Source organism: Desmodus rotundus, chromosome 9 (assembly GCF_022682495.2).
Source record: "Desmodus rotundus isolate HL8 chromosome 9, HLdesRot8A.1, whole genome shotgun sequence".
Classification (NCBI taxonomy): Eukaryota; Metazoa; Chordata; class Mammalia; order Chiroptera; family Phyllostomidae; genus Desmodus; species Desmodus rotundus.
The window spans coordinates 71584339-71611909 of record NC_071395.1 but is presented as its reverse complement, the minus strand read 5'-3'; the positions used below and the strand labels follow the sequence as shown (position 1 = coordinate 71611909).

Below are 27571 nucleotides of genomic sequence, written 5' to 3'. Positions count from 1 at the left end.
AAATCCCTTTAACATTTCATATAATAAGGGCTTGGTGATAATGAACTCCTTTAACTTGACCTTATCTGAGAAGCACTTTATCTGCCCTTCCATTCTAAATGATAGCTTTGCTGGATACAGTAATCTTGGATGTAGGCCCTTGCCTTTTATGACTTTGACTACTTCTTTCCAGCCCCTTCTTGTCTGTAAGGTCTCTTTTCAGAAATCAGCTGACAGTCTTATGGGAACCCCTTTGTAGGTAACTGTGTCCTTTTCTCTTGCTGCTTCTAAGATTCTCTCCTTCTATTTCATCTTGGGTAATGTTATTATGATGTGCCTTGGTGTGTTCCTCCTTGGGTGCAGCTTCTTTGGGACTCTCTGAGCTTCCTGGACTTCCTAGAAGTCTCTTTCCTTTGCCAGATGAGGGAAGTTCTCCTTCATTATTTGTTCAAATAAGTTTTCAATTTTTTGTTCTTCTCTTCTCCTTCTGGTAGCCCTATAATTCGGCTGTTGGAACGTTTCAAGATGTCCTGGAGGTTCCTAAGCCTCTCCTCATTTTTTTAATTCTTGTTTCTTCATTCTTTTCCGGTTGGATGTTTCTTTCTTCCGTCTGGTCCACACTGTTGATTTGAGTCCTGGTTTCCTTCGCATCACTATTGGTTCCCTGTACATTTTCCTTTGTTTCTCTTATCATAGGCTTCATTTTTTCATCTACTTTTCGGACAAATTCAACCAATTCTGTGAGCGCCTTAATAACCAGTGTTTTGAACTGTGCATCTGATAGGTTGGCTATCTCTTAGTTGCTTAGTTGTATTATTTCTGGGGCTTCGATCTGTTCTTTCATTTGGGCCATTTTTTTTGTCTTGGTGAGCCTGTTACTTAAAGGGGCGGAGCCTTAGGTGTTCACTGGGGCAGGGTAATGCTGGTCCCTGCGCTGTGATGCTGTATGTGGGGGAGGGGCCGAGAGGGAGCAATGATGCTTGCTCCCTCTGTCAGATTCCAGTCACTCTCTCCACCACCCACAATCAAACTGGGCCCCTCTAGTGATGATTCCCGAGTGGGTGAGCTTATGCATGCTCTAGGCCCCTGTGGGTCTCTCCAACGAACTCTCCTGTGAGGCTGCGATTTTCTCCTGCTGCCACCTCAACCCCCACGGGTGTTTTCAATCAGAGGTCTGAGGCTTTATTTCCCCGAGCTGGAGCCCTGGATTGTGAGGTCTGCTTCGCTCCCCTGCCATTCCTCCCGATTTATCTATGTGCGAATGTGGGTCTGCAGGGTCTGCTAGCTGCAGCCTGGCCTGCCCCATTCCACAATCCGCCACCTCGCTGTGTCCGCCGCCTTGCCGTGAGTCCATCCACCCCCGCTGCCCATCCGCCCCTCCCACTGGTCTGGACTAATGTTTCTTCTTTATCTCCTTGGTTGTTGGACTTCCATACTGTTCGATTTTCTGTCCATTGTGGTTGTTTTTTGTTTTTAAATTGTTGTTGTCCTTCTTTTGGTTGTGTGAGGAGGCACAGTGTGTCTATCTACGCCTCCATTTTGGCCGGAAGCCTATTTTTTCAAATAGATTCTTAATCCCTGCTGTCTCTCTTCAGCTGATAGTCTTATGGGAACTCCTTTGTAGGTAACTGTCTCCTCTTCTCTTGCTGCTTTTAAGATTCTCTCCTTATCTTTAATCTTGGGTAATGTAATTATGGTGTGTCTTGGTGTGTGCTTCCTTGGGTCCAAATTCTTCAGGATGCTCTGAGCTTCCTGGACTTCCTGGAGTCTACTTCCTTTGCTAGATTGGGGAAATTCTCCTTCATTATTTTTTTCAAATAAGTTTTCCATTTCTTGCTCTTCCTCCTCTCCTTCTGACACCCCTATGACTTGGATGTTGGAATGTTGAAAGTTGTCCCAGAGGTTCCTAAGCCTCTCCTCATTTTTTTGAATTCTTATGTCTTCTTTCTGGTCTGGTTGAATATTTATTTCTTTCTTCTGCTCCAAATCATTGATTTGAGTCCTGGTTTCCTTCCCTTCACTGTTGGTTCCTTGTGCATTTTCCTTTATTTCACTTTCCATAGCCTTCACTTTTTCCTCTATTTTGTGACCATTCTCAACCATTTCTGTGAGCATCCTGATTTACCAATGATTTGAACTCTGCCTCTGATAGGTTGGCTATCTCTTCATCGCTTGGTTGTATTTTTTCTGGAGCTTTGATCTGCTCTTTCTTTTGGGCCATATTTTTTTGTCTGAGTGCACCTGTTATGTTGTAAGGGGCAGAGCCTTAGGTATTCCCCAGGGCGGGGCAACCCTCATTGCTGCATTGTGGTGCTATATATGGGGGTGGGGGGTGAGAGGGAACAATGCTGCTTGCTGGGCTCTGGGCAGCTTTCAGTCACTTCTCCCACAACCCACAAGCAAATTGGGCCCTTCTGGTGCTGATCCCTGGGTGGGTGGGCTTGTGGGTGGGTGTCCTACATTCTAGGACCCCGTGGGTCTCTCCAATGAACTTTCTTGTGAGGCTGGGAGTTTCTCCTGCCACTGCAATCCCTACAGGTTTTTTCAGTCAGAGGTTTTGAGGCTTTATTTCCCCACGTTGGAACCCTGGGTTGCGTGGTCTGTCTTGCTCCCCAGTTTATCTGCATGCAAATGTGGGACCACCCACTCTGCCAGCCACTGCTTCATCTACTCCACCACTTGCCGCCTTGTGGTGAGTTCTCTCTACCTCGGCTGCCCTTCTCCACCCCTCCTACCAGTCTGGATGAGTGTTTCTTTAACTCCTTGGTTGTCAGACTTCCATACAGTTCTATTTTCTGGTAGTTCTGGTTGTTTTTGTTTTTAAATTTGTGTTTTCCTTCTTTTGGTTGTGCGAGGAGGCACAGTGTGTCTACTTATGCCTCCATCTTGGCTGGAAGTCTGGCTTCAGGTTACTTTCTAGGTTCATTTTATTTCAGCCTGAAGGATTCCCTTTTGTATTTCTTGTAGGGCAGGTCTACTAGTAATAAACACTCTTAGTTTTTGTTTATCTGGGAGTGTCTTAATTCCTTTTTTAATCTTGATGGTTTTTTTTTTTTTTTTACCACATACAGAATTTTTCTTGATAGTTTTTCTTTCAGCACTATAAATGTGTTGTTGCACTGCTTCCTAGCATTCATGATTTCTAATGAAAAATCAGCTGTTAATCTTATTGACTCTCCCTTGTAAGTGACAAGTGGCATCTTTTCTACTGTTTTCAAGATTCTTTGTGTTTAGCTTTTGACAGTTTGATTATAATGTGTTTTAGTGTGGATCTCATTGGGTTTATTCTACTTGGAATATGTGGAGTTTCTGGGATGTGTAGACTTATGTCTTTCAGCAAATTTGGGATGTTTTTACCATTATTATTATTATGTTTTAATTGATGAGAGAGTGAGGGAAAGAGAAAGAAATATCAATTTGTTGTTCCACTTATTTATGTACTCATTGGTTGATTCTTGACCAGGGATTGAACCAGAACCTTGGTGTACCAGACGGAACTCTAACCAACTGAGCTACCCAGCCAGGGCTGGCTACTATTTCTTGAAATATTTTTTTCTGTCCCCTTTTCTCTGTCATCATTTCAGAAATTCACTAATGAATATGTTGGCATATTTGATGATATCCCTCAGGTCCCTCAGGTTCTGTTCATCTTTCTTGATTTTTGTTCCTCCTGCTCAGTAGACTAGATAATTTCAATTGTCTTCAAGTTAACTGGCCCTTTTTTCTCCCTGCTCAAATCTGTCATCGAGCCCCTATAAAAAATAGACTTTATCTTTTAGAGCAGTTTTAGGTTCACAGCCAAATTAAATGGAAGGCACAGACATTTCCCATATATGCCTTACCCATACATACGTAGTTTCCTTTATTATCAACAGTCCTCACCACAGAGGTACATTTTCTACAACTGATGAACCTAAAAAGCACATCACTATCACACAGAGTCCATATTTTAGGGTTCATTCTTGATGTTGTGCATTATATGGGTTTGGACAAATTTATAGTGACATGTGTCTACTTTTATAGTAACATAGTAGTTTCACTGTGTTAATAATCCTCTGTGTGTGACCTATTCATATCTTCCTCCCTTTAACCCCTGGCAACCACGGATCTTTTTACTGTCTCCTTACTCTCAGTTTTATATTTTTCAGAATGTCATATAGTTGGAATCATACAGTATGTAGCTTTTTCAGATTGGCTTTCAGTTAGTAGTGTGCATTTAAGATTCCTCCGTGTCTTTTCATGGCTTGATAGCTCATTTCTTTTTAGTGCTAAATAACATTTCATTGTTTGGATGTACCTCAGTTCACCTACTGAAGGACATCTTGGTGGCTTCCAAGTTTTAGCAATTATAAATAAAAGTGCTATAAACATCCATGTGCAGGTTTTTGTGTGGATGTGTTTTCAACTCAGAGTGCGATTGCTGGATTGTATGATAAGAGTAGGTTTAGTTTTGTAAGTCTTCCAAAGTGGCTGTACCAGTTTGCATTCCTACCAGCAATGAATGAGAATTCTTGTTGCTCCACATCCTCAACATTTGCTGTTGTCAGTGTTCTGGATTTCGGGCGTTCTAATAGGTATATAGTGATATCTAGTGAATTTTTCATATCATTGACTGTACTACTCAGCTCCAGAATTTCTATTTTTCTTTTTATAACATCTGTGTCTTTATTGACAATTCCTATTTATTTGTACATTGTTCAATTTCCTTTAGTTTGTTTTTCATGGTTTCCTTAGTTCACTGAGCATACTTAAGGCTTTGACAAGTAATCCCAATATCTGAGTTTCCATAGGAATAGTACCTGTCAAATTATTTTTCCTTTGAATGAGTAATATTTTCCTATTTTGTAATTTTTGGTTGAGAACTTCACAATTTGAATATTATAATGTGGTAACTCTGGAATTCATATTCTCTCCCTCCTCAGGGAATTCGTTTGATGGCCACAAAATCTTTATTTCTTGGTATGTATGTTATCTGACATTTCTGTTCTGTTATATCTGTGATTAGCCTGTGATCTGGCAGATTTTTAAAAATGTTTGCCTCCCTCTACCCCTTCCAAAACTGTATGTCTCTTTAAATGTTTTGATGCTGCCAGGGAAGCCTCTGCAACCCAGGGGACCCCAAACAAAGGCAGTTGTCTGCTCTGGTTCCTCGGGGAATTGCTAAACTGACCAAAATACAAAATACTTATTTTTGGAGGATAAGATCCTTATAACCCACCCTTGCTTCAGCCAGCCACTCAAGTAACACAAGCTGCCATTCCCATGGCTGCAGAGGGGCTGAGGGATTGGGGAGGGCATCTAATTAATGCACCTGGCTCTTTTATCAAAGTTCAGCACCATATCCCTTCATCAAGCACTTGTACCTGGCTGTTTAAGGATCTGATTAGGATCTGATTAGGTTCTAGAGTTTTCAAATAGGTTCTGGCTTAACATAGAAGGACCAACTCCTGGAGTTTCCTGTTCTTCTATTTTCAGTGACATCACTCTATTTTTGTTTTTTAAACTCTGTTTTTTAAAAAAACTGCCATAAAACATTAATCATATTGTTTTATAAAGTCAATATTAATTTATATGTATCTATATAATTACTCCTTTTTAAAAAGTTTTTATTTATTTGCTTTTAGAGAGAAGGGAAGGGAGGGAGAAAGAGAAGGAGAGAAACATCAATGTGCAAGAGATACAGGAATTGGGTGCCTCTTGCTCACCCCCAACTGGAGACCTGGTCTGCAACCCAGGCATGTGCCCTGACTGGGAACTGAACCACTGATCTCTCAGTTTGCAGGCCAGCACTCAATCCACTGAGCCACATCAGCCAGGGCAATTACTCCTTTCTTTGCTCTTCTTCCATTCCTTGAACTCACATCTTCCATCTGGAATCTCTTCCTTCCTTTCTTTTTTTCCCCCCTTTTTAAAACCCTCATTGATTAGTTGCCTCCCATAGGTGCCCCAACTAGGGATCAGACCCACAACCTGGGTATGTGCTATGACTGGGGATCGAACCCTCAACCTTTTGGTGTACAGATGATACTCCAACCAACTGAGCCACCTGGCCAGCGCTGGATTATTTTTCTTGGTGTCAAAATCTCTTTCATTTATTTATTTTAGTTCAAAGATATCTTTATTTTACACCCATTTTTAAAGGAATTCTTGGGTTGGCAGTTACTTCAACATGTGGAAAATAACTGTTTTTCATTATTGTTGAGAAGTCAGCTATCAGTTGACCACTATTGCTTTGAAATTTTTGTCTTTTTTGTTTTTATCAGTTTTACTTGGCTGTGCTTAGTGTGTGTGGATTTTTCTGTGTGTGTGGTTTTTTTTTTAAATAATTCTTTATGGGATTCTTAGGCTTCTTGAAATAGTGGAGTGGTGTCTTGCATCAGTTCTGGAAAATTCTCAGTCATTATCTCTGCATATTGCTCTGCTCCTTTGTCTCTGCTGTATCTTTCTGAAATCTGATTAAATATATGTTAGCTTCCGTATCTATGTTGCTCTCTGTTTTGTATTTTCCATTTTTTGTGTTTTTATGCTCACTCTGGATAATTTCCTATTTATCTTCTAGTCCACTAATTCTCTATTTAACTTTGTCTAATCTACTATTAACTCACCCATTGAGTTTTTAATTTCATGAATTTTTTTATTTTACAAAGTACTATTGTTTTTATTTTCAATCTTAATTTTCCATAGTTTCTTGTTCTCTGATATTTTCAACTTTATCTTTGATGACTTAAATACAGTTTTATTATCTGTAGATGATAATTCCAATATCTGAAATGTTTGAGGATTTTTTCTGCTGCTGTTTGGTTTTGCTGGCTCTCATGGAGTCTAGTTTTTTTTGGTCCTGGTTATTTTTAACCATGTGTTGGATCTTGTATTTGAAAAATTGTAGGAATAATTTGAGGCTTACAATGACAGTGCTTTGCTCCAAAGAATATTTGCATTTGCTTCTACCAGTTCCTGAGAGACACTGTAAGTCCAGGGCCAATTTAACCCCAGTTTTCAATGGTTGGGATTCCTGGGTGATTTAAGCTGAGCTTTATTTTGAACAGACTTTAGTTCACTTCCACCCTAAAAATGAGTCTCAATTTATTTTGAGTAGGGTCTCCAATTAGACTCCCCAACTTCTGTGGGCCTTGGCCTTTGATTTCTGTTCATTTGCCCTTGAAAGGAAGTCAAGACAAAAATTTTAATTTTCTCAAGTAAGTAAATACCCCCAGGGCAAAAATGGCTATCTACCATGCTTGCTACCTGATAAGGCCCGCTCTCTCTCTCTTTACTTTGGCCTGCTTATTCCACCCTGTTTTGCTACCTCTTTGATGCTCTTTTAGGAAGATTTTCTATATAGTGAGAAAAAAAAAAGAATTAAATTTTATTGAATTTGTTTGTTGCTAACCAAAATAACTTAATCTGCTAGTGCTAGGAGAGTTAACTTGGATAACTTAATCTGCTAGTAACTAGAAACATGAAAATCTACTTCCTCTCTTCTTATACTCTGAAATAGTTTGTAAGGTTGTCATTAATATGTGCTTCTTGAATATTTGATATTTGACTACAGATTTTGCTTCTTTAATATTTATGGAAATACTTAGGCTTTTATTTCTTCTCAAATTATTTTTGATGCACTCACATTCTCTCTATCCTTCCCCTCTGTCCCCTATATATTCATTTAAAGTCTCAATTTTCTAATTTACTGACTTAAAGTTGTTCATAATTTTATCCTTTCAATGTCCATAGCGTCTTTTCTATTTTTTATTCCTGATAATTCATTTGTGTGTCATTTTTCTCATTTTTCTCTTTTTAAAACCATCTTACTTGTCATTTACTTGAATATATTTCTAGAGAATTAACTTTAGGCTTGGCTTTTTCTTCTATTTTATTAATATCTACACTTTATTTCACTCACTATATTTTCTTTGATTTTATTTTGTTATTCTTTTTAAAATCTTAAGATAGGCCCTGGCTGGTATGGCTCAGTGGATTGAATGCCAGCCTGTGAACCGAAGGGTCACCCGTTTGATTCCCAGTCAGGGCACGTGCCTGGGTTGCGGACCGTCCCAGGGCGGGGGGTGGGGGGGGTGGGGGGGGCCGTTGTGGCGTAGTGCAGGTGGCAACCACACATTGCTGTTTCTCTCCCTCTCTTTCTCCTTTCCTCCCCTTCTCTCTAAAAATAAATAAATAAAATCTTTTAAAAAATTCTTTAGATGCTTACATATTCATTTTAGCCTTCTTTTCTAAATTTCTGTATAAATATTAATTTAAGTGTATTCTACAACTTATCCTATGTAGTATTTTTCTTATTATTTGATTCTGACTAATATTTATTTTTTTTATTTTATTACTTTTGATCTCCTGAATTATTTTTAAACATATAGGGTTTTTCTGATTGTTTTTATTATTGATTTATAGTTTGTCTGCTTTGTGATTAAAGAGCATGGTCTTTTAAAAAATTATTTATTTATATATATTCCTACCCACTTTTTTTTTCAAAATATTTCAAACTTAAAGAAATGTTGCATCATAGTATAATGTATACTTAGATTCATCAACATTTGGTTACATCTGTCTGTTGTCTGTGTATGTTGTGCCTACCTCTCTCTCTCTCTCTCTCTCTTTTTTCTCCTTTCCCCACACTCTTCTTCTTCCTCCCTTCCCCACCTCACAGCATTTGAGTGTTTCTTTTGGACATCATGAGAGAATATGCTTTTTTAATTTAAATTATTTGAGACTTAATTTATCTCTTAAAACATAGCCAGCTTTTCTAGATGTTTCATGTGTGCTTGAAAATATGTATTTATAGTGTTTGGGTGAAGTTTTGTATGGGTCTCTTTGTGTGTGTGTCTAGTTTGTTAATTATGCTCTTTAAACCACTATATCTTTATTGTATTTTTTCTGTTAAGATTTGTATATTTCTCCTGCAGTCTGTCAATTTTGCCTTATACATTATTATTATTATTACTATTATTATTATATATTCTCACTGGAAGACATGCTTATTGATTTTAGAGAGAGGGTAAGGGAGGGGGAGGGAGAGAAACATGAGGTGAGAGAGAAACATTGATCTGTTGCCTCTTAGCACACCTGACTGGGGACCAAACTGCACTGTAGACATGTGCCCTGACTAGGAATTGAACCTGTCACTTTTCGGTTTACTGGACAATGCTTGAACCAACTTGGCTATACCAGACAGGGCTTGCTATATACATTGTGTGGCTATGTTATTAGATGCATATAAATTTTAAAATTGCTGTATCTTTTCTGGTAGTTGAATGTTTTATCCTTACCTTAGGAGGTAACTGTCCTTATCTTTTTAATGCTTTTTGCCTTAGGGTATATTTTTGCTTAATATTAATTGAGCTATACCAGCTTTCTTTTAAAAACAGAATGTGCCTGGCAAATATTTTCCTAATCTTTTTACTTTCAACTTTTATATATTTGTCTTTTACCTGGAGCATTTAGTTCATTGACATTTACTTATTCATAGCTGGGTCTGTGCCCTACTTTATATCTTATTTTGTCTTACCTATTCAGAGTTTATTTTTCTCTCCTTTTTTGTATCTTTTAGATTCATTATTTTTTTCCTCATTTTTCTCACTGACACTTTTTCCTTAGCTAGTTTCAAAGTCATAAATTCAATTTCTGTTCATTTGTTTGCTTGTCTGTTTAGGGATTACTTTAGAAACAATAACATGCATACTTAAATTATCAAAGTTTACTTGTTAGAGGTAAATATCAAAGAAAAAGAAAGGAGCCATCAATTCTATGTGGGTGGGTCCACATAAAATTCTCAGAGAACTTTAAAAAATATTTTAAAATATAATAAAAATTATCTATAATACAAGTTCAAATAATACGGAAGTAATAAGTATTGGTTGCCTTCTCTCCACGCCATTTGGAGTGCCTCCTTCAGAACTGCTCATATATAAGCATATGGGTTAGTGCTTTATTTTTTTTTTGATATATTTATTGATTATGCTATTACAGTTGTCCCTTTTCCGCCCCTTCACTCAACTCCATCCTGCCCACCCCCTCCCTCCCACATTCCCCCCCTATAGTTCATGTCCATGGGTCACACTTATAAGTTCTTTGGCTTCTACATTTCCTACACTATTCTTGCCCTCCCCCTGTCTATTTTCCACCTATCATTTATGCTATTTATTCTCTGTACATTTCCCCCTTCTCTCCCCCTCCCAATCCCCTATTCATAACCCTCTATGTGATCTCCATTTCTGTGGTTCTGTTTCTGTTCTAGTTGTTTGCTTAGTTTGCTTTTGTTTTGGTTTTAGATGTGGTTGTTTATAACTGTGAGTTTGCTGTCATTTTTACTGTTCATATTTTTTATCTTCTTTTTCTTAGGTAAGTCCCTTTAACATTTCATGTAATAATGGCTTGGTGATGATGAACTCCTTTAACTTGACCTTATCTGAGAAGCACTTTATCTGCCCTTCCATTCTAAATGATAGCTTTGCTGGATACAGTAATCTTGGATGTAGGCCCTTGCCTTTCATGACTTGGAATACTTCTTGCCAGCCCCTTCTTGCCTGTAAGGTCTGTTTTGAGAAATCAGCTGACAGTCTTATGGGAACTCCTTTGTAGGTAACTGTGTCCTTTTCTCTTGCTGCTTCTAAGATTCTCTCCTTCTGTTTCATCTTGGCTAATGTAATTATGATGTGCCTTGGTGTGTTCCTCCTTGAGTCCAGCTTCTTTGGGACTCTCTGAGCTTCCTGGACTTCCTGGAAGTCTATTTCCTTTGCCAGATTGGGGAAGTTCTCCTTCATTATTTGTTCAAATAAGTTTTCAATTTTTTGTCCTTCCTCTTCTCCTTCTGGCACCCCTATAATTTGGATGTTGGAACGTTTCAAGATGTCCTGGAGGATCCTAAGCCTCTCCTCATTTTTCCGAATTCTTGTTTCTTCATTCTTTTCTGGTTGGATGTTTCTTTCTTCTGTCTGGTCCACACCATTGATTTGAGTCCCAGTTTCCTTCACATCACTATTGGTTCCCTGTACATTTTCCTTTGTTTCTCTTATCATAGGCTTCATTTTTTCATTTACTTTTCGGACAAATTCAACCAATTCTGTGAGCGCCTTAATAACCAGTGTTTTGAACTGTGCATCTGATAGGTTGGCTATCTCTTAGTTGCTTAGTTGTATTTTTTCTGGAGCTTTGAAGTGTTCTGTCATTTGGGCCATTCTTTTTTTTTTTTTTTTGTCTTGGCATGTCTGTTACTTTAAGGGGCGGAGCCTTAGGTGTTCACCAGGGTGGGGTAACACTGGTTGCTGCGCTGTGACGCTGTACGTGGGGGAGGGGCCGAGAGGGAGTAATGGCGCCCGCTCCACTCTCCACTGGGTTTCAGCCACTCCCTCCGATTCCCACAATCAAATTGGGCCCCTCTGGTGCTGGTTTCCGAGTAGGTGGGCTTGTGCACGCCCCAGGCCCCTGTGGGTCTGTCCTACGACCTCTCCTGTGAGGCTGGGAGTCTCTCCTGCTGCCGCCCCAACCCCTATGGGCGTTTTCAATCAGAGGTTTGAGGCTTTATTTCCCTGTGCTGGAGCCCTGAGTTGCGTGGTCTGCTTCGATCTCCTCTGTTCATCCCGGTTTATCTGTGCGCGAGTGTGGGGCCGCAGGGTGCTACCCATGCTCTGCCTGCCTCGTTCTTCGCCACTCTGAGTCCGGCCCTCTCGGTTTATCTGTGCGTGTGTGGGGCCACAGGGTCTGCTAGTGGTCAGACTGCCTGCCCCGTTTGTCCCACACTCTGCCAGTCTCCGTCCGCCAGGGCAACTCGAGTCTTCTCCACCCCGGCTGCCCATCTCCGCCCCTCCTACCCGTCTGGATGAATGTTTATTTTTTATTTACTTGGTGTCGGACTTCCTTGCCATTCAATTTTCCGTCAGTTCTGGTTGTGCAAGGAGGCGCAGTGTGTCCACCTACCCCGCCACCTTGGTTCTCTGGGTTAGTGCTTTAAAAAAAAGGCAAACATGCTTTGTATTAGCTGCAACTTGTTTGTTTTTTAACCTCATAATGTATCGTAGATATCTTTCTGTGTAAACACATACAGATGTGTGTCATTTTTAAGGGTTATAGAATATTGCAGTGAACGGATGAATCAGCTTACTTAAGCATTTTCCTTTTGAAGAGAAATTTACAATGATACCAATTTTTGCTATAAAAACAGTGCTTCAGTGAACATCAGTGTACATTAATCTTTGGCATCCCTTCTATAGGACAGATTCCCAAAGGTGGAATTGCTGGCTTAAGGGGAATGCATGTTAAATTTTGTCATTAAAGAAATTAGGTAACAAAATATCCAGAGTAGTCAAAATCATAGAAACAGACAGCAGAATGGTGGTTGCCAGGGCTGGGGGATGGGGAGTGAGGGGTTGGTATTCAGTGTATACAGAGTTTCAGCTTTATGAGATGAAAAAGTTTTAGAAATCTGCACAACAATGTGGACATACTGGGTTGGCCAAAAAGTCTGTTATATTTTTTCCATAACATAAAAGACATATTTTTCATTTTCACCAATAACTTTATTGATTTGGATATCGTGAGTATGTCGGCTATCTCCCACTATTGGCTTCTAGTGGGTAGAGGCCAGGGGTGCTGCTAAACATCTTCCAATGTATAAGAGAGCCCCACAGCAAAGGATTATTTGGCCAAAATGTCAATAGTACCAAGAAACTTCACAAACCACTTTTGACACATTCGATCAGTCACAGCACCTTCTCCATGCACTGCACAAATCTTTTGTATTTCAGTTGCATTTTTACCTTTCTTGAAATAATAAAGCATAATATGCTGAAAATGTTGCCTGTCTTCTTCCATCTTCAATATTAAAATGGCTGCACAAAATTCACTAATTTTGGTAAATTTTTTTGTCACAATACAATATAACAAAATTGTTTCAAATGAAGTTAAGACAACTAAGCACTACTAGAGCCATAAAAAAACTAATGGACTTTTTGGCCAACCCAATAGTTAACAGTAAGCAAATATACACTTAAAATGGATTAAAAGAGTAAATTTCAAACTACGTATTTCTTACCACAATTTAAGAATTGTTTAAAAAAAGATTTTAGGTTGCTGCAAGAGTTTGGTATGATTTGGGAGCGATGAGGTAGGTGGGTGGTGGGTGATCATAAAGGGCCTTGTAAGCCATCTTAAGCAGTCAGAACTTTATTTTTTAGGCAGTTCAGGCATTTGAAGGGTTTCAAACAAGGGAATAAATTGAGCATTTTTGTGTTTTAGGATATTCACTGAACCACAAAGTCAAGGATCTACAGGGGCCAAAATGGGAGAGGACAGAGGGTAGAATAGAGGCAGGGAAGTCAATTAGACTTGAAATAATATTGAGTTAATGCATTAGTGAGTGGAGGGGCAAATTCGGTGTTAAGGAAGTAGAATGGTGTGACCAGTTGGAAGAGGTAAAGAAGAAAGAGGAGTCAAGGATAACTCCGGGTTTCAAATAGCTTGTGTGTTTCAGTGGCAAGTGGTTCCATTAACTAAGGCAAGAAATGTAATAGGAACAGAAGGTTTGAGGGTAAAAAGCCAAATGAGCTCATTTTGGATGTATCGTTTTTGAGATGTATCCAAATAGAGCTAAGCATGAGCTTACTGGGTGTATGGGCTTAAAGCCTGGAAGAAAGGTCTAGGCTAAAGAGAGATCTAGAAAGTGTTTTAAGGTATAAATGGTCGCAAAAAAACATGACCTACAGGCCAAACATTTGTTACCCACACGTTAAAGCATCAGTGACCAGTGTTAGTGTAGGAAGACTGGTCAGACTGAGGGCAGAACTCAAGGAGGCATCCAACATTTGTGGGCAGTTGGAAGAAGGGCAGTCAGCGGAGCCTGAGGGGCTGTCAGACAGAATGGGAACACGGGACCGCGGCATCGTGGGGGCTAAGGGTAAAGGGCTTTAGCAGGAAGGATTGGGGTAGGTGGCTGATGTTGCAGTAAGGTCACATAAGGCTGCAAAATCACCACTGTTGGATTTAGAAATTAAATTCTTTGCCATGAAGTACTGTATACTATAAGTAGAAATCAGATTTCAGTGAGTTGAAAAAGGAATATGAGATGAGAAAATGGAGAGAGTGAAAGACTAATTCTGCTTTAGGAGGTAGGGACACTGACATTTATTAATGTCTCCTGGGTTTCAGGTACTGTTATCTCAGACACATACAACAGATTTCACTGTTCTACCTAACATATCTTTTGGTTAAAAAAATATATTTTTTTGTCCAGAGTCATTTTAATTTTTGTGTACATACAAGTGTGTGTACCTCATGATCTAAAAGGAAAGGGAACCTCTTTCACTCTCTGTGGCAAAATTCTTGTTCTTAATCCCTTGGGCATAGGGGAAATGTTGGCAAATGGTCTACATTATATCCTCCATCCTCTTTTAATCCCCAGCAGAACTGAGCTATTACCCCACCTTCATTCACTTCCAGGCCCGGTATGAAAGCCAGCGGATCCAGCTGGAGTCAGAGCTGGCTGTGCAGCTGGAGCAGCGGGTGACAGAGCGGCTGGCGCAGGCTCAGGAGAGCAGCTTGCGGCAAGCAGCCTCCCTGAGGGAACATCACAGGTACCTGGGACTTACTGGATGCCACGTCTCCTCAGCCACACAGTGTTATTAGTGCCCTGCCCACATCCTCTCAGATCCCTTTATCATCTTCCAACATGCTGGCTCCTGTCAGCTGGGACCTAGGTCGCTCTGTGGGAGAGCTGCCTGCAGGTGCACATAGAGAGCTGGAGTGCTTGATGATTTTCCTCCCACAGGGAGTAGTCCTTAACCAATAACTGGTGGGTGCAGGAATATAAATTTCCCAGCTCCCTTGCCCCTGACGGGGACAATGCTGAGCTTGACCTACGCCATCTCTGAGCTGACCTGTGGGGAGTGAGCCTCCTTCCCATCCCAGTTTCACTTCTCCTCAGCCCCACTTCTCTACTATTCTTTTTCTTGGAAATGCTTCTTAAACAAATCATTTTCCAGTAAATCCTCATCTCAGTCTTCGATTCTGGGGAACCCATCCTAAGACAGTAGCTTTGTTCTTTCCTCTTTCCTGAGCCCACTGTGCTATGCCAGGCTGGCTGCCTGTGGCTAGCTGTCTCTCACACGCACACTCTGCCTTTTTCTCATTTGATTACTTCTGTCTCCAGATTCAGCCCTCTTTTCTCACCTATGTCCTCTCAGGAAGCAGCTGCAGGACCTAAATGGACAGCACCAGCAGGAATTGTCCACTCAGTTGGCTCAGTTCAAGGTGGAAATGGCGGAAAGAGAGGAAAGGCAGCAGCAGGTGTCTCAAGACTATGAGCTCAGGTACTGTCCTTAGAGTATTGCTTTTAGGCCTCAGTCCCTTTCCTGTGCACGGAGCCCAAACTGGGAAGGATGAAGAGCTGCCGCCTCCATAGACTTGACCTCTTCTACATTGGCCCCAGCTCCTTTCAGAATTTCTGATGTCTGACATTCCATTCTGGTTCCCCTTATTCTCCAAGTCTTTGCTTTCTCAAAGGCTACCTACATCAGCTCTCCCATCTTTTCTTCAGACTGGCCCGGGAGCAAGCACGAGTGCGGGACCTGCAGAGTAGGAGCCAGCAGCTGGAGGAACAGCGGGTTGAGCTGGTAGAGCGACTCCAAGCCATGCTGCAGGCCCACTGGGAGGAGGCCAACCGACTGCTCAGCACCTCTGCCCTGCCTCCTAACCCCCCAGTAGGCGTTGCCCTTTTATGCTAAGCTGCTCAGAGTTGTAGATCCCTTTTTTTGAAATCTAGGTTCCTCCCAAGAGAAGTCCTAAGTACAGGTTCTTGAACATGCATTAAAAAAAAAAATCTGAGGAACTGTCTTATCGAAAGAAATCTTTTTTTCTGTGGCCATAGCTCACCCAGACTGGCCACAGTGTATTGGGCCTAACTCTCATTTTACAGCTCAAGAGGTGGTGAGGAACACGTGATTCTAGTTTTGCCAAATGGTAATTGAATTACGAGGTTGAAGGCCAAAATTGTTGCTAAGTCCCGCCCTAGAGTAGGATTGGGAGCCTCACCCCTGGCCTGTCTTATGTTGGTTGGCATCTGCTGCTTCCTTCTTTTAATTAAGAAATTTTTATTACTAGCTAAAACAATTTTTGGAATAGATATGCACATGGTAAGGAAAAAAATCCAAACCATTCAAAAAGGTACAGAGTTAAAAGTAGTCTCCTCCCATATCTGCACCTAGTCTCCCAGCTCCTCTCCCCAGCAGCAACTGCTGTTACTGGTGTCTGGAGTGCTCCCCCCACAAATGGTAGCCTTCTACACACTGTTGTATGATTTTTTATTTAACTAAGTGCTTATTGGTGGAATTTAAAGTTGTTTCATATATTTTATTTCTACAAACTGCTGCAATAAATATCACTAATACATATCTGTGCAAGTGTATCTATAAAATTTCTAGAAGTGGAATTGTAAGATCAAAAGTAAGCATCTTAAAATTTGATAGACATTTTAAATTCTTTTAAGGGAGTTTTAATTTGTAATCTTATTAAAGTGTCTGTACCATGTCTTGTCTCTTTTAATGTCCTGGACTTTGAACCTTCTTTCTGCCTCTCTCTTGTGCCCAGGTCCCTACCACCCGCCCCTGCAGCCCTGGGCCGCACGACCCAGAGAAGGGGGAGAGGAGGGTCTGGAATATGCCTCCCATGGCTGTGGCCCTAAAGCCTGTGTTGCAGCAGAGCCGGGAAACAAGGGACGAGCTGGCTGGAGTGCCACCTGTTCTCTGTAACTCCTCCCCAGATCTTAGCCTCCTGCTGGACCCCACTTTCCAGAGCCAACATTCCTTCCAGCCCCTGGAACCAAAGCCAGATCTCACTGAATCTTCAGGTAACTGGGAACAGATATCACAGGAGTTCTCCTTACATGTGCTAATTGGCTCCCTCTTACCTAGCTGCTTCTCTGTCTGGGACTTGAGTATTTGGATTCCCAGATGTCTGAGTGACCATACATTGCAAGGAGCAGAAATCCACTCGAGTTGGATTGAATAAAGAGAGTGAGATCTCAGGGAAATGTGGTGTAGCTGGACCTCATGAGAACTGGAGTTTGGATCCAGCAGTGCTCTCAGGAACTGAGGCAGCTGCTACTCGTCTCTTTGGGCTTGCATGGGCTCTTGACTCTGCCTCTCCCTGCACATCTGCTCCTTTCTCTTGGCAGACTAGCACTATCTCTCACTCAAGGTGCTAGGTCTCCTAACTTTGGCTTGCACATGGACTTGACCAGCCATGACAGTGATTCCAGCCAAGACTCTAGACAACCTTATAGAGACCGTAGGTCTCTGTTTCTTAGGCCCAGTTTAAAGAAAGGCCATCTGATGTGTTTGCAACCATCCCTTGGATTGGCTAACCTTGGGAGTGGTGTCCACCCCTGGTTTAGTCCTCTGTAACTTGGGTAGATGGGAGTGCAGTGTATAGTGCAAACATGAAAAGCTAGGTTGAATTAAGAATGAGGGATGAGCCCTGGCTGGTATGGCTCAGTTGGTTGGAGCATTGTCCTGTATACTGAAAGGTTGCAGGTTCGATTCCCAGTCAAGGTATATACCTAGATTGTGGGTTTCATCCCTGGTCCAGGAGCCTACAAGAGGCAACCCATCGATGTTTCTCACGTCAATGTTTCTCTTTTTCACTGTCTCTCCCTTCTACTTTTTTTCTAAAAGCAATAAAAAAAAATGTTCTCAGGTGCAGATTAAACAAATTTTTAAAAGAATGAGGGGTGAATTACATCACAGTTTTAGTAAAAGGCTAAAGATTTATATGATTTGAAGGTAAACCAGAGTAATATATATATATATATCACATTTTAAACATAAAACTTGTGTAATTATAAAAATGAATTGAGGGCATGTTTTGGTGAAGGGACCAGAACATGTTTATTAATCCTAAACCATTCTGAATATTAGTTTCTGTTCTTTAAGTAGTTTATGGTATTATTTATTTAGAGCCTGAATATCACAGCTTTCCCCTTCTGTCTACACTTTTTAGCATTCAGCTCTTCCATCTCTCAGTTCCCTGCAACCCTCCCTCCAGCTATTGTAATCTTTCGTTGTCTTCTCACTGCAGCGTCGCTCTAATGTTAATAGGCCTCTTTCTTCTGGGCATTTGGTGAGTTGAGTTATAGAGGAATCCCTCCCCCTACAACATACACACATGTGTCATTTTACAGATGGGGCCTTGCATCCCAATCACAGAGCAGAACGGCCATTCCCTGAGGAAGATCCTGGATCAGATGGGGATGGCTTCCTAAAGCAAGGGCTGCTACCCCCTTCTCAGCTGGAGGGCCTCAAGCATTTTTTGCACCAGGTAAGAGGACCCATGCATCCCACCTTATTATTTTCTTCTTCCATTCCTCTTTTTCTCTTTCTGCTGTAGGAGTCCAGGACTCTGGCATCATCTCCCTTTTAGAATTAACACTTTGTCCCAGCTTCTTACTCTCCCAGTCTTACTCCCATCTCAGAAGTCCTTTCTGGAACTTAGGTGACCAACTGTAGCTCTTACTTCCCCAGCCTCTGCTTCCCTCAGATACCTCAGTCTGTCTTTATTGGTCCTGAGGGAACCTTACTATCTTGTCCCCCCAGCTGCTCGAGACAGTACCCCAGAACAATGAGAACCCCTCTGTTGACCTGTTGCCCTCTAAGTCCGGTGAGTGCCAGCTCTAAAGAAGATTGGGGCTGGGAAACGTGGGAGTGGGTTCTCTGGGAGGGATTTTTAGGACCTGGCAAAGGTGATGAAGCCTAATAAAGGCCAGGAGGGTGGACCTCCTTGGCTCTTTAGCCCATTTCCTGATTATTTGATCTCTTTCCTCTTGCTAGGTCCCCTGCCTGTCCCATCTTGGGAGGAAGCCCCTCAAGTGCCACACCTCCCACCCCCTGTCCATAAAACTAAAGTGCCCTTAGCCATGGCATCCAATCTTTTCCGGGTCCATGAGCTTCCCTCAACCCATTTACAGAGCAGTGGACCCAGCAGTAGTTCCCCAGAGAGAGGTAAGCAGGTCGTGGTTTACTGGGAGATAAAAAGGGGAGGTGTTGGGTGTGGAGCAAGGGAACTAAGGCCCTTCTCAGTTCCTAGGGAGCTGGGAGGAGGACTCAGGAGAGCAGGTCTAGGATGATGACCATTACTGATCTGTCGCTCAGGTGGAGATGGGCTCGCATCCTCGAGGCAACTGATGGAGGTGTCTCAGCTGTTACGACTGTACCAGGCTCGGGGCTGGGGGGCACTGCCTCCTGAGGACCTGCTGCTCTACCTGAAGAGGCTGGAGCATAGCGGGTACCAGCCTGGGAGGGAAGGGAGGAAGGGTTATGCAGGCAGAATCTGGACTGTGGGTAGGGAAATGGCTCAGGCAGGGCAGAGAGGGTGTGCATGTTGTCCATTGAGGGTTCTTTTGTCCTTTTATGGGGAAGAAAATAAAGGTAAGATACAGATTGAGTCTCTTCTTCCTACATCTCTCCCTGCTCCCTACCTTTCTTTTTATTCTTTAGACATTTTTTAAAAATTATATCTAGAGAGAAGGGAAGGGAGGGAGAAAGAGAGAGGGAGAAACATCTATCAGTTGCCTCTTGCATGCACCCTAACTGGGGACAGAATCCACAACCCAGGCATGTGTTCTGACTCAGAATCAAACCTGCAACCTTTTGGTTTACAGGACGACACCCGACCAACTGAGCCACACTAGCCAGGGCTCCCCACCTTTATTTTTTGTCTCTTCCTTTCTACTTTATTTTTTCTTTGCTTCCAAAAAAGTCTCTTCACCATGTCTTTCTACCTTAGTTTTTTCTTCTTTGCCCTGCAGCTCTTAACTCTGAGTCCTAGGATTGTGACTCCCTAGTAAAACTCAATATTTTCGATTTCATTAACGTCTCTTCCTATTTTTAAACATTATTTATTTATTTATTCTTAGAGAGGGGAAGGGAGGGAGAAAGAGAGTGAGAGGAACATCAGTGTGTGGTTGCCTCTGGCATGCCCCATACGTACTAGGGGACCTGGCCTGCAACCTAGGCATGTGCCCTGACCAGGAATCGAACCAGCGACCCTTTGGTTCACAGGCTGGCACTCAATTCACTGAGCCACACCAGCTAGGGCCATCCTATTTGATTCCAGGTCTATTTCATTTATTCTTGAGAGACAAAGTTGGGGAGTAGTTCTTCTATTTAACGTTGGGGTGGGGAGAACTCCTCCCCCATCCTCATCCCTTGATTTGTATGACAGGACTGACGGCCGAGGGGATAATGTCCCCAGAAGGAACACAGACTCCCGCTTGGGTGAGCTCCCCCGGAAAGAGGTGAGCTAAAGCCAGGCAGAACAAGGGGGATAGAAGGGCCCTCACTGACTCGTTCCTCCAACTCTGCACACTCTGCACCCTGTGGCCTGACCTGCCCCATTCCTGTTCCCACTCTCTACAGTATGATCACTCCCCTTTGCCGAAGGGTTCTCGTCCTTTCCATGCATGACTTTTCCTCAGTGGGGCAGGAGATGAAAGTACAGGATGCTGACTTTCTCTTCTCTTTCCTTCAACTCTCAGGTTCCCTCCCAGACCCTCCCTCGCCGTCTTGCCACAGTTCCTAGGAGTGAAAAACCTCCGGCACGCAAGAAAAGTGGGCACCCTGCCCCTGGTAGCGTGAGGAGTCGGGCAGGAATCTGGAGATAAGCCCCTTGGCCTTTCTTCTCTCCTTTGTTCTCTTCTTATTACTATTTTAATAAATGCTCGGTAGTCTGTATTAGAGTCTGTGACTCAGAAATTTGGCAAATGGAGGTTTTATAGGAAACTACTTTGTAAAGAAACCTCATTTTATTCTGTCTGAGTATGTTTTTTTATGTTATGTTTCTATTTTATATTATGTGGAAAAAGACATGAAGACAGTCTTATGGCTGGATTGGAGAAGTTTTAATGAGCCAAGTTTCAATGTTTTAAGACTAAAACCCACAGAGTAATTAGCTCTGGTTGGTAGTATCATTTTGAATGATTTTTATTTTCTTTATATATTCCTGTGTTTTCCAAATTTTCTAAAACAAGCATGTATTATTAATCAGAAAAAAACCAAATTTTTAATAAAAGAGTAAGTTATATAAAGAATTTGAGTAAAATTTTGATTGTTGGAGAGACAGGTTTCTCTTTTCAGAGCAGACAATTATTTGAGATGGCATTAGTAGGATTCTGGCAGGTTCCGCTCCAGCCAGCAGCCACTATGGCTGCGGTCTTCACCCTTAGGTTTTGCAACATGTATAAAAAAAGACTAGGGTGATGGCAAGAGAAATAAAGCCCATGATTACAAAAAAATTCCATCCTAATACTCACCAAAATGAACAAAGAGAAACAATATTAGAGAAGAAATGGCATCCATGTGAAACTAAGAAATGCCCTAACTTCACAGTACAAACACTGACAAACACACCGCACAGTTTACATTACACTGAGGGGTGATGCTGCGGAACCCGCACACAGCTTTCCAGCCCTGCAGCTCAGGGCCGGGTGGTGATGACGGTAAACACAGTTCTGAAGGGCCTGGTCCTAGGTGTTTGAGGGACAGAGTTTACTAGATTTCCTGAGGCCCTTCTACTTGCTCCTGAATTATTTGGTTAGATCCAGAATAGACATGATAGAGTATAGACTCACATAGTATTTCATATTAATAAATGTTTGTCTTATTTCCTTCCACCTAAAAGTAACTTTGGAGCCCCTGGGAAAGGGAAGAGGGAAGAAGAGGTAAACACACAACTCCGGCCAGGACGGTTGGTCACCTGTCTCGCTCAGGACAGCCCTCGCTGGCAGAGAAACAAGAGCGAACTCACGCAGGAGCAACACTAGGCTCAGGAGACTTTTCAAGCTCTGTCTCTTCACCCACCTATGGAAATGTTTGCTTTTCTATTTTTTACTTCAAGTGCATAAAATTTATTTGACCCAACTCTGTGACTGATGGCACAGTATCATTATTGGTAAGGGAGGTTTTTATACCGTTTTAACAAGCTGGCAAAATGAACACCCAGTCTTATCTCATTATCTCTTGGATTCCAACTTGCCACCCTCGGTCGACATGCCCTACATTTTTCTTAACATTAAAGACAGTCTGGAGAATATTTCCCAACTCTGCAGAACAAAATCTGAAAAGGGCACAGTGCTGACTTAGCCATTCAGTGAGCCAATTACTTTTATTTTTATTTGAAAATATGTTGTACCCACATTAAAAATCTGCTTCTTCACAAAATACCACCAAGGAGGCTGGGGAGAGGAAGAAAACCTACAGTTGAGCAGCTCTTCTTCCCAGTTTTTCCTCTATAATTGTCTTGGGAATATTCTGAGAGAGGAAAAAAACTAAATGATTTTTAGGGCTCTATGAAAGCCCACATTTAGAGGAGGTGGTACATCCTTTAAGCTAAAGGTTTGGTTGGTGTAGACAGGGTGTCACATGGTACTTTGTCTCCTGAGAACTCCCAAAGCTACTTGGTGTTGGTAGGGGAGGTTCTGGTGGGAGAATATATTCAGGTAAAGGCTAAGCTGTTATAACAGAGACCTGATGGGACTGTGGCTTTTAGGCAAAGTTTACTCCCCTGGTCATGATCCAGAGCAGTGGGGTGGTCCTGCTGCATGTGGTCACCTAGGGTCTCAGGTTCCTCCCATCCTCTTGCTCTGCTATCCCCTACATCAGTGTTATTACTTGTGTGGCTGAAGCAAGATCATTGTCATGTGGGACTCTCAGCTGGAAAGAAGGGAAAAGAGCCATGTTCAATGTCTTAAGACCCATTCTTGGAAATTCCACACATCAATTTTGTTTTTATTTCATTAGCAAACCTTGATCACATGGCCACATCTGACTGTTGGGGACCACTCTGTGTGGTTTCAGACATTGTAGCCCCGCAAGAACAGGCTCTTAAAGGGGCTGGTAAGTCTCCCTGGAAAACCAGGTAATAATGCAGATGGTAGGTGTGACTCGACTCTTAGACCGAGGGTTCCTGTGGGAATCAGGCCTAAGATGTACATTGTGTCCTTTGAAGCCTGCTCTGCCTAGCGATGAGCCCTGTCAGTATAACCCAGATGTCTGAGTTCAAGGCATAAGGACTGAAACTCCCTCCTTCATGATTAACGCCTTTACAACCATCTGGCGTCAGCATGTCTCTCAGACCCCAACCTGAAAAGATTTCTGTGTTTCTTCAATTGTTATCTATAGACAGTGTCAGTTTTTTATGACTATAGCCTTTTGCACATTGATTGATAAGCTACGCATGTGTACAGTATCCCCCTGCACTTTCCAGCCCTAATAAAAGACATTTCGGAGAAGGGCTCGGGGCACTCTCCACTAGAGGGAATTGCCACTCCCTTTCCTGCTGGAACAACATATTGTGTCCGGGACGACTCTTTATTCTCATCTGTGGTGGCCGGGAGAGCTCCACAGGCCAGAGTTCCCTACATTTGACTGCAAGAAAGACTTGGAAACATAGCCTAGCTGGCTGCCATGTATACAGTTATAACTCTGTTACTGTGTAAGATCTAAGGAAGAGGTAGGAATGGGCTTTGGTGGAAAACTAGCAATCGGTATTGACTGGGCAGACAATGAAAAAATGCACCAAACCATGTAAATTAGTCCAACTATGTCAGGTGTTGCTGAGGACACGAAGCAACAGAACTTCTACTTATGCTCTACAGGGGAGAGACCCAGGAGAGGACAAGCAGATCACTTTGGGAAATATTTTGGCATTATCTAGGAAATGGGATGATGCCCACGCCCTATGGTGCAGTGACTCTATCCCCATGGATGTGCCCTAGAAAAACTTGCCTGCGTGTGCACTAGGAGACAAGTACAGGAAAGCAGAGTAAAACCTGCCAACACTACAATGTCTGTCAGCAGTGGTAGATTCATGTAGTGAGATTCCACACAGTAGTACAAACGGATGATCCAAAGCTACATGCATCAATAAGGATTAATTTCAAAAACATAGTGTTGAGTGGGAAAAGAAGAAAATATCCAGTATACTGTTTATGTAAAGTTTGAAAGCAAGCACAGGGCAGTCCAGTCCAGTATGAGAGGAGGGGGCCCTCTTGGGGGCAGCCTGACTCGGTGTTGGAGGTGAGAAGTGAGTCCATTTGGCAGGATGGCCTGGCAAGGTGTCAGAGCAGGGCTGAGGTGAGAGGGGGCATCTGTGTGTGGGGAGATCGTTACATATGGGGGATTGATCAAATATGTAAATCTATTACGAACAATGGGAGCTAGGTTTCTCACTATTGAGGAAAGGATTTATACATTGGGAAGGGAGAAAGCTAGAATGAATTCTGTGGTGTTGGATTAGAATTGAATGCATCATTGTAGACTTGTCTTCAAAATATATAGATAGATATAGAAATGCACCTAGATGTAAATTGCTGTGTGTACATACATGCACAGGTTCCCTAGCAATACTGCTGTGTTCTTCCAAGATTGCTCTAACAAATTACCACAGACTGGGTGGTATTACATAACAGAAATTTACTCTCACAGTACTGCAGGCTGGAAGTCTGAAACCAAGGTGTTGGCAGGGCCATGTTCTCTGAAGACTCTTGGAAAGGACACTTCCTTGCCCTCTTCCTAGCTTCTGTCAGGGGTCACCAGTGATCCTTGATGTTCACTGGCTTGTAGATTCATCAGTCCAATCTCTGCCTCTGTTGTCACATAGTGTTTTCTCTGTTCCCCTGTGTCTTTACATGGTCTTTTCATAAGGACATCAATCATTGGATTTAGGGTTCACCCCAATCCAGTATGAGTTGGTCTTAACTGATTACATCTGCAAAGACCCTACATCGAAATGAGGTCACATTCAGAGGTACTGGGGGTAGGACTTCAACATATCTCTTGGGGGGATACAGTTCATTCCATGAACAATGAACACACCTAGCATTCAGCTCTTCCTAAATACCATTCTCCACTAAAAAGGAGCCAGGGCTTCTTGCAGATATGGCCGATTCCAGGTCTGGATCAGAGAAAGTAGAAGATAAGCCTAGAAAATCTTGAAATAAAAAGTAAGGCCAGATGTGCTCAAAAATAATGGGGACATGGCAAAAGAACACAGAAGCTGGCTTGAGGGGCCTACAATTTGAGCATCAAAAATGATAAGAAATTATAATTAATTGAATAGAAATCATGAGTCCATATGAATAAAAATAAACTGAAAGGTTGATAAGGTTCAGGAGATTTACATAGTTTCAAAGTATATACCACAAAATACTTAATAATTACAATAGGTAAAAGTGTGACTTTACAGTGGAGAATTCTGGGTGAACCACCTTAATCAAGTGATCGAAGTGAAGGTCATCATCAGTATGAGTCAAATCCTAATCGTGTATCTCCTGACAGAATGTGAAGGGCGAATACAGTATCTGCGAGACTCCTGTCAATCATCCATAGCCTGAATTTAACCACAAAGAAACATCAGACAAAGCCAAACTGAGGGACGTCAATTAATTATTGGCCTGAAATTTTCAAAATTGTCAAGGTCAAGTAAGTTGAGAAAAGACAGGGAAAATGTTCCAGACCTAAGTTGACTATCTTAGCATAAAAACTAAAAGCAGCACATGATCCTGAACTGGTCCATTTTGGTAAAGAGAATTTTATTGGGATAATGGGTGAAACTTGAAAAATCTGAGGATTCGATAGAGTGGTAGTGATGGGTCAATGTTAATTTCCTGCTATTGATGGTTATTGTGGTTACATATGAGAATTTCCTTGCAGACAGGAAATGGCACTAAAGCCAAGGAGGTGATGAGGCTCCTTGGTGACAACTTGGTCTCAAATAGTTCAGGGGGAAAAAGTTATTTGTAGAGTACTTGCAATTTTCTGTAAAGTTTGAAATTATTTTTAAAAAACCGATATGACCAGTGGTGACAACCTCCCCATGAGGTTATGCCTCCCAAAAAGGGTCTCCTTTATCCCTCTCCAGGAGAAAAGAGGAAACACTGGACGAAGTGCTTGGTCCATGGGTGTGAAGTGCCCAGGATGCTATGAAATCACCACCGTCTTAGCCATGCACAAGCGGTCGTTTTGTGTGTTGGCTTCCCCACTGTCCTCTGCCAGCCTACAGGAGGAAAAGCAAGGCTTCCAGAGGCTAAATGAACTAGGGCAAAAATGAAGCTTGTACTATTTAGGAATTCCCCCATTATGTAGTGAAACCAAAAGGAAAAGCAAGGAAACACTATACATCAAATTCAGGCTATTGGTAACCCCTGGGGTGGGGTAGAAGGTGATGTGACTGGGAGGACACACGGGGGCTTTATGTAGGTGCTTTTCCATTTCTTCAACTGGATTACAAAGGTGTTTGTTATTGTGCTTTATAATTTAGACAGGTTACATATCATTTTTCTTATATATCAAATATTTCATAGTAAGGGAGAAAATACACATATTGCATTTATATTAGAAAAATAAACTATATATACATAACTGAATACGTAAAACTATGTATGTACATACATGTTTATGAAATGGATAAAGAAAGGAGTAGAAAGATACTAACAAAAACAAAATGCTTTGACCAATTTATGTTGAGCCCATGTCAAATTTTATTAAGTTATTGACAAGGGAAAAAGCATGCCAGCCCGGTGGAAAGTTGCTACAGTGAAGTGACAGGAAGTACCCCAGTAGTTGGGGCTGTGCAAACGCCTAGATAACGTTTGACATCAAAGGAAAAGAGGGCAGACTTTGGAGTAAGGAAAGAGTAAGATGTCTGTAACACTCTATATAACTCACATTCTCTATAAAGCTTCAAATAATTGCACTAGTAGCATTTTAAGGGGTATGGTTCTTTTTATCTTGGTACAAAGAAAGCATTACATTTAAAATATAAATGTTTGAAATATACTGCAATTTTTGTAATTCTTTTCAGCATTATACTGCTACATTATGGATGTAAAAAAAAAAAAAAAAAGGCCCGGGCCTCCCTTATCTTCTGGCAAGGTGCTCTCATTAAAACTTATATTTTTCGCACTGACCAGGGCAACTCAGCCTGGTGGTGGCCTGCAAAGTGAAAGGTAGCCAGGTTCGATTCCCAGTCAGGGAACATGCTTGGGCTGCAGGTTTGGTCCCAGTCAGGGCCCATGGGAGAGGCAACCAGTTGATATTTCTCTCTCACATTGATGTTTCTCTCCCTCTCTTTTCCCCCTCCTTTTCTCTCTCTCTAAAATAAATAAAATCCTTTTCAAAAATTATTTTTCATTTGATACCACTTTTTACTGTTTGAATTTTATTTTTACCATGTACTAGATTTTCTTTTTTAAGTTATAATGTAATAATAATATCTAATAGTCAAGAGTTGGTGAACAAAATGCCTTGCATCTGTGCTGGGATAATTCAAGAGGGGCTCTGGACTCCAACGCCACATGTTTTGGCCTCGGCACTGGTAGTTGCAGCTGTGTCACATCTGTGCAGGATGTTGACAATAATTTATTACCCTTCCTTTTGGACTGACTAGGGAAGAACAACCAACAGCCACAAACTGAGTGTTTGTGTGCAGCAAAATATGAAGACTCCTGACTCCTGGCCAAGATGGAGGCACAGGTAGATATACTTTACCTCCTCACACAACCAAAAGAAGGACAACAACAAATTTAAACACAAAAATTAAC

General features: G+C 41.8%; 1 protein-coding gene across 8 annotated transcripts in view; it reads left to right on the top strand.

Moving 5' to 3' along the window:
• Nucleotides 1–21625, top strand: part of CNTROB (centrobin, centriole duplication and spindle assembly protein) — a 32467-nt gene extending 10842 nt beyond the window's left edge. For 4 of the 8 annotated variants that reach the window (XM_053911496.2, XM_045199136.3, XM_024564977.4 and 1 more), the window contains 10 exons: nucleotides 14422–14555; nucleotides 15165–15290; nucleotides 15518–15680; nucleotides 16567–16825; nucleotides 18158–18294; nucleotides 18570–18633; nucleotides 18804–18974; nucleotides 19125–19257; nucleotides 20197–20269; nucleotides 20510–21624. In XM_053911496.2, coding sequence (XP_053767471.1) covers nucleotides 14422–14555; nucleotides 15165–15290; nucleotides 15518–15680; nucleotides 16567–16825; nucleotides 18158–18294; nucleotides 18570–18633; nucleotides 18804–18974; nucleotides 19125–19257; nucleotides 20197–20269; nucleotides 20510–20635 — 1386 coding nt within the window. In that variant the 3' untranslated portion in view covers nucleotides 20636–21624. Of the gene's footprint in view, nucleotides 1–14421; nucleotides 14556–15164; nucleotides 15291–15517; nucleotides 15681–16566; nucleotides 16826–18157; nucleotides 18295–18569; nucleotides 18634–18803; nucleotides 18975–19124; nucleotides 19258–20196; nucleotides 20270–20509 lie in introns of all 8 variants that reach the window. The other 4 variants (XM_045199140.3, XM_024564978.4, XM_071219300.1 and 1 more) reach the window with 2 other exon arrangements.
• The last annotated feature ends 5946 nt before the right edge of the window (nucleotides 21626–27571 follow it).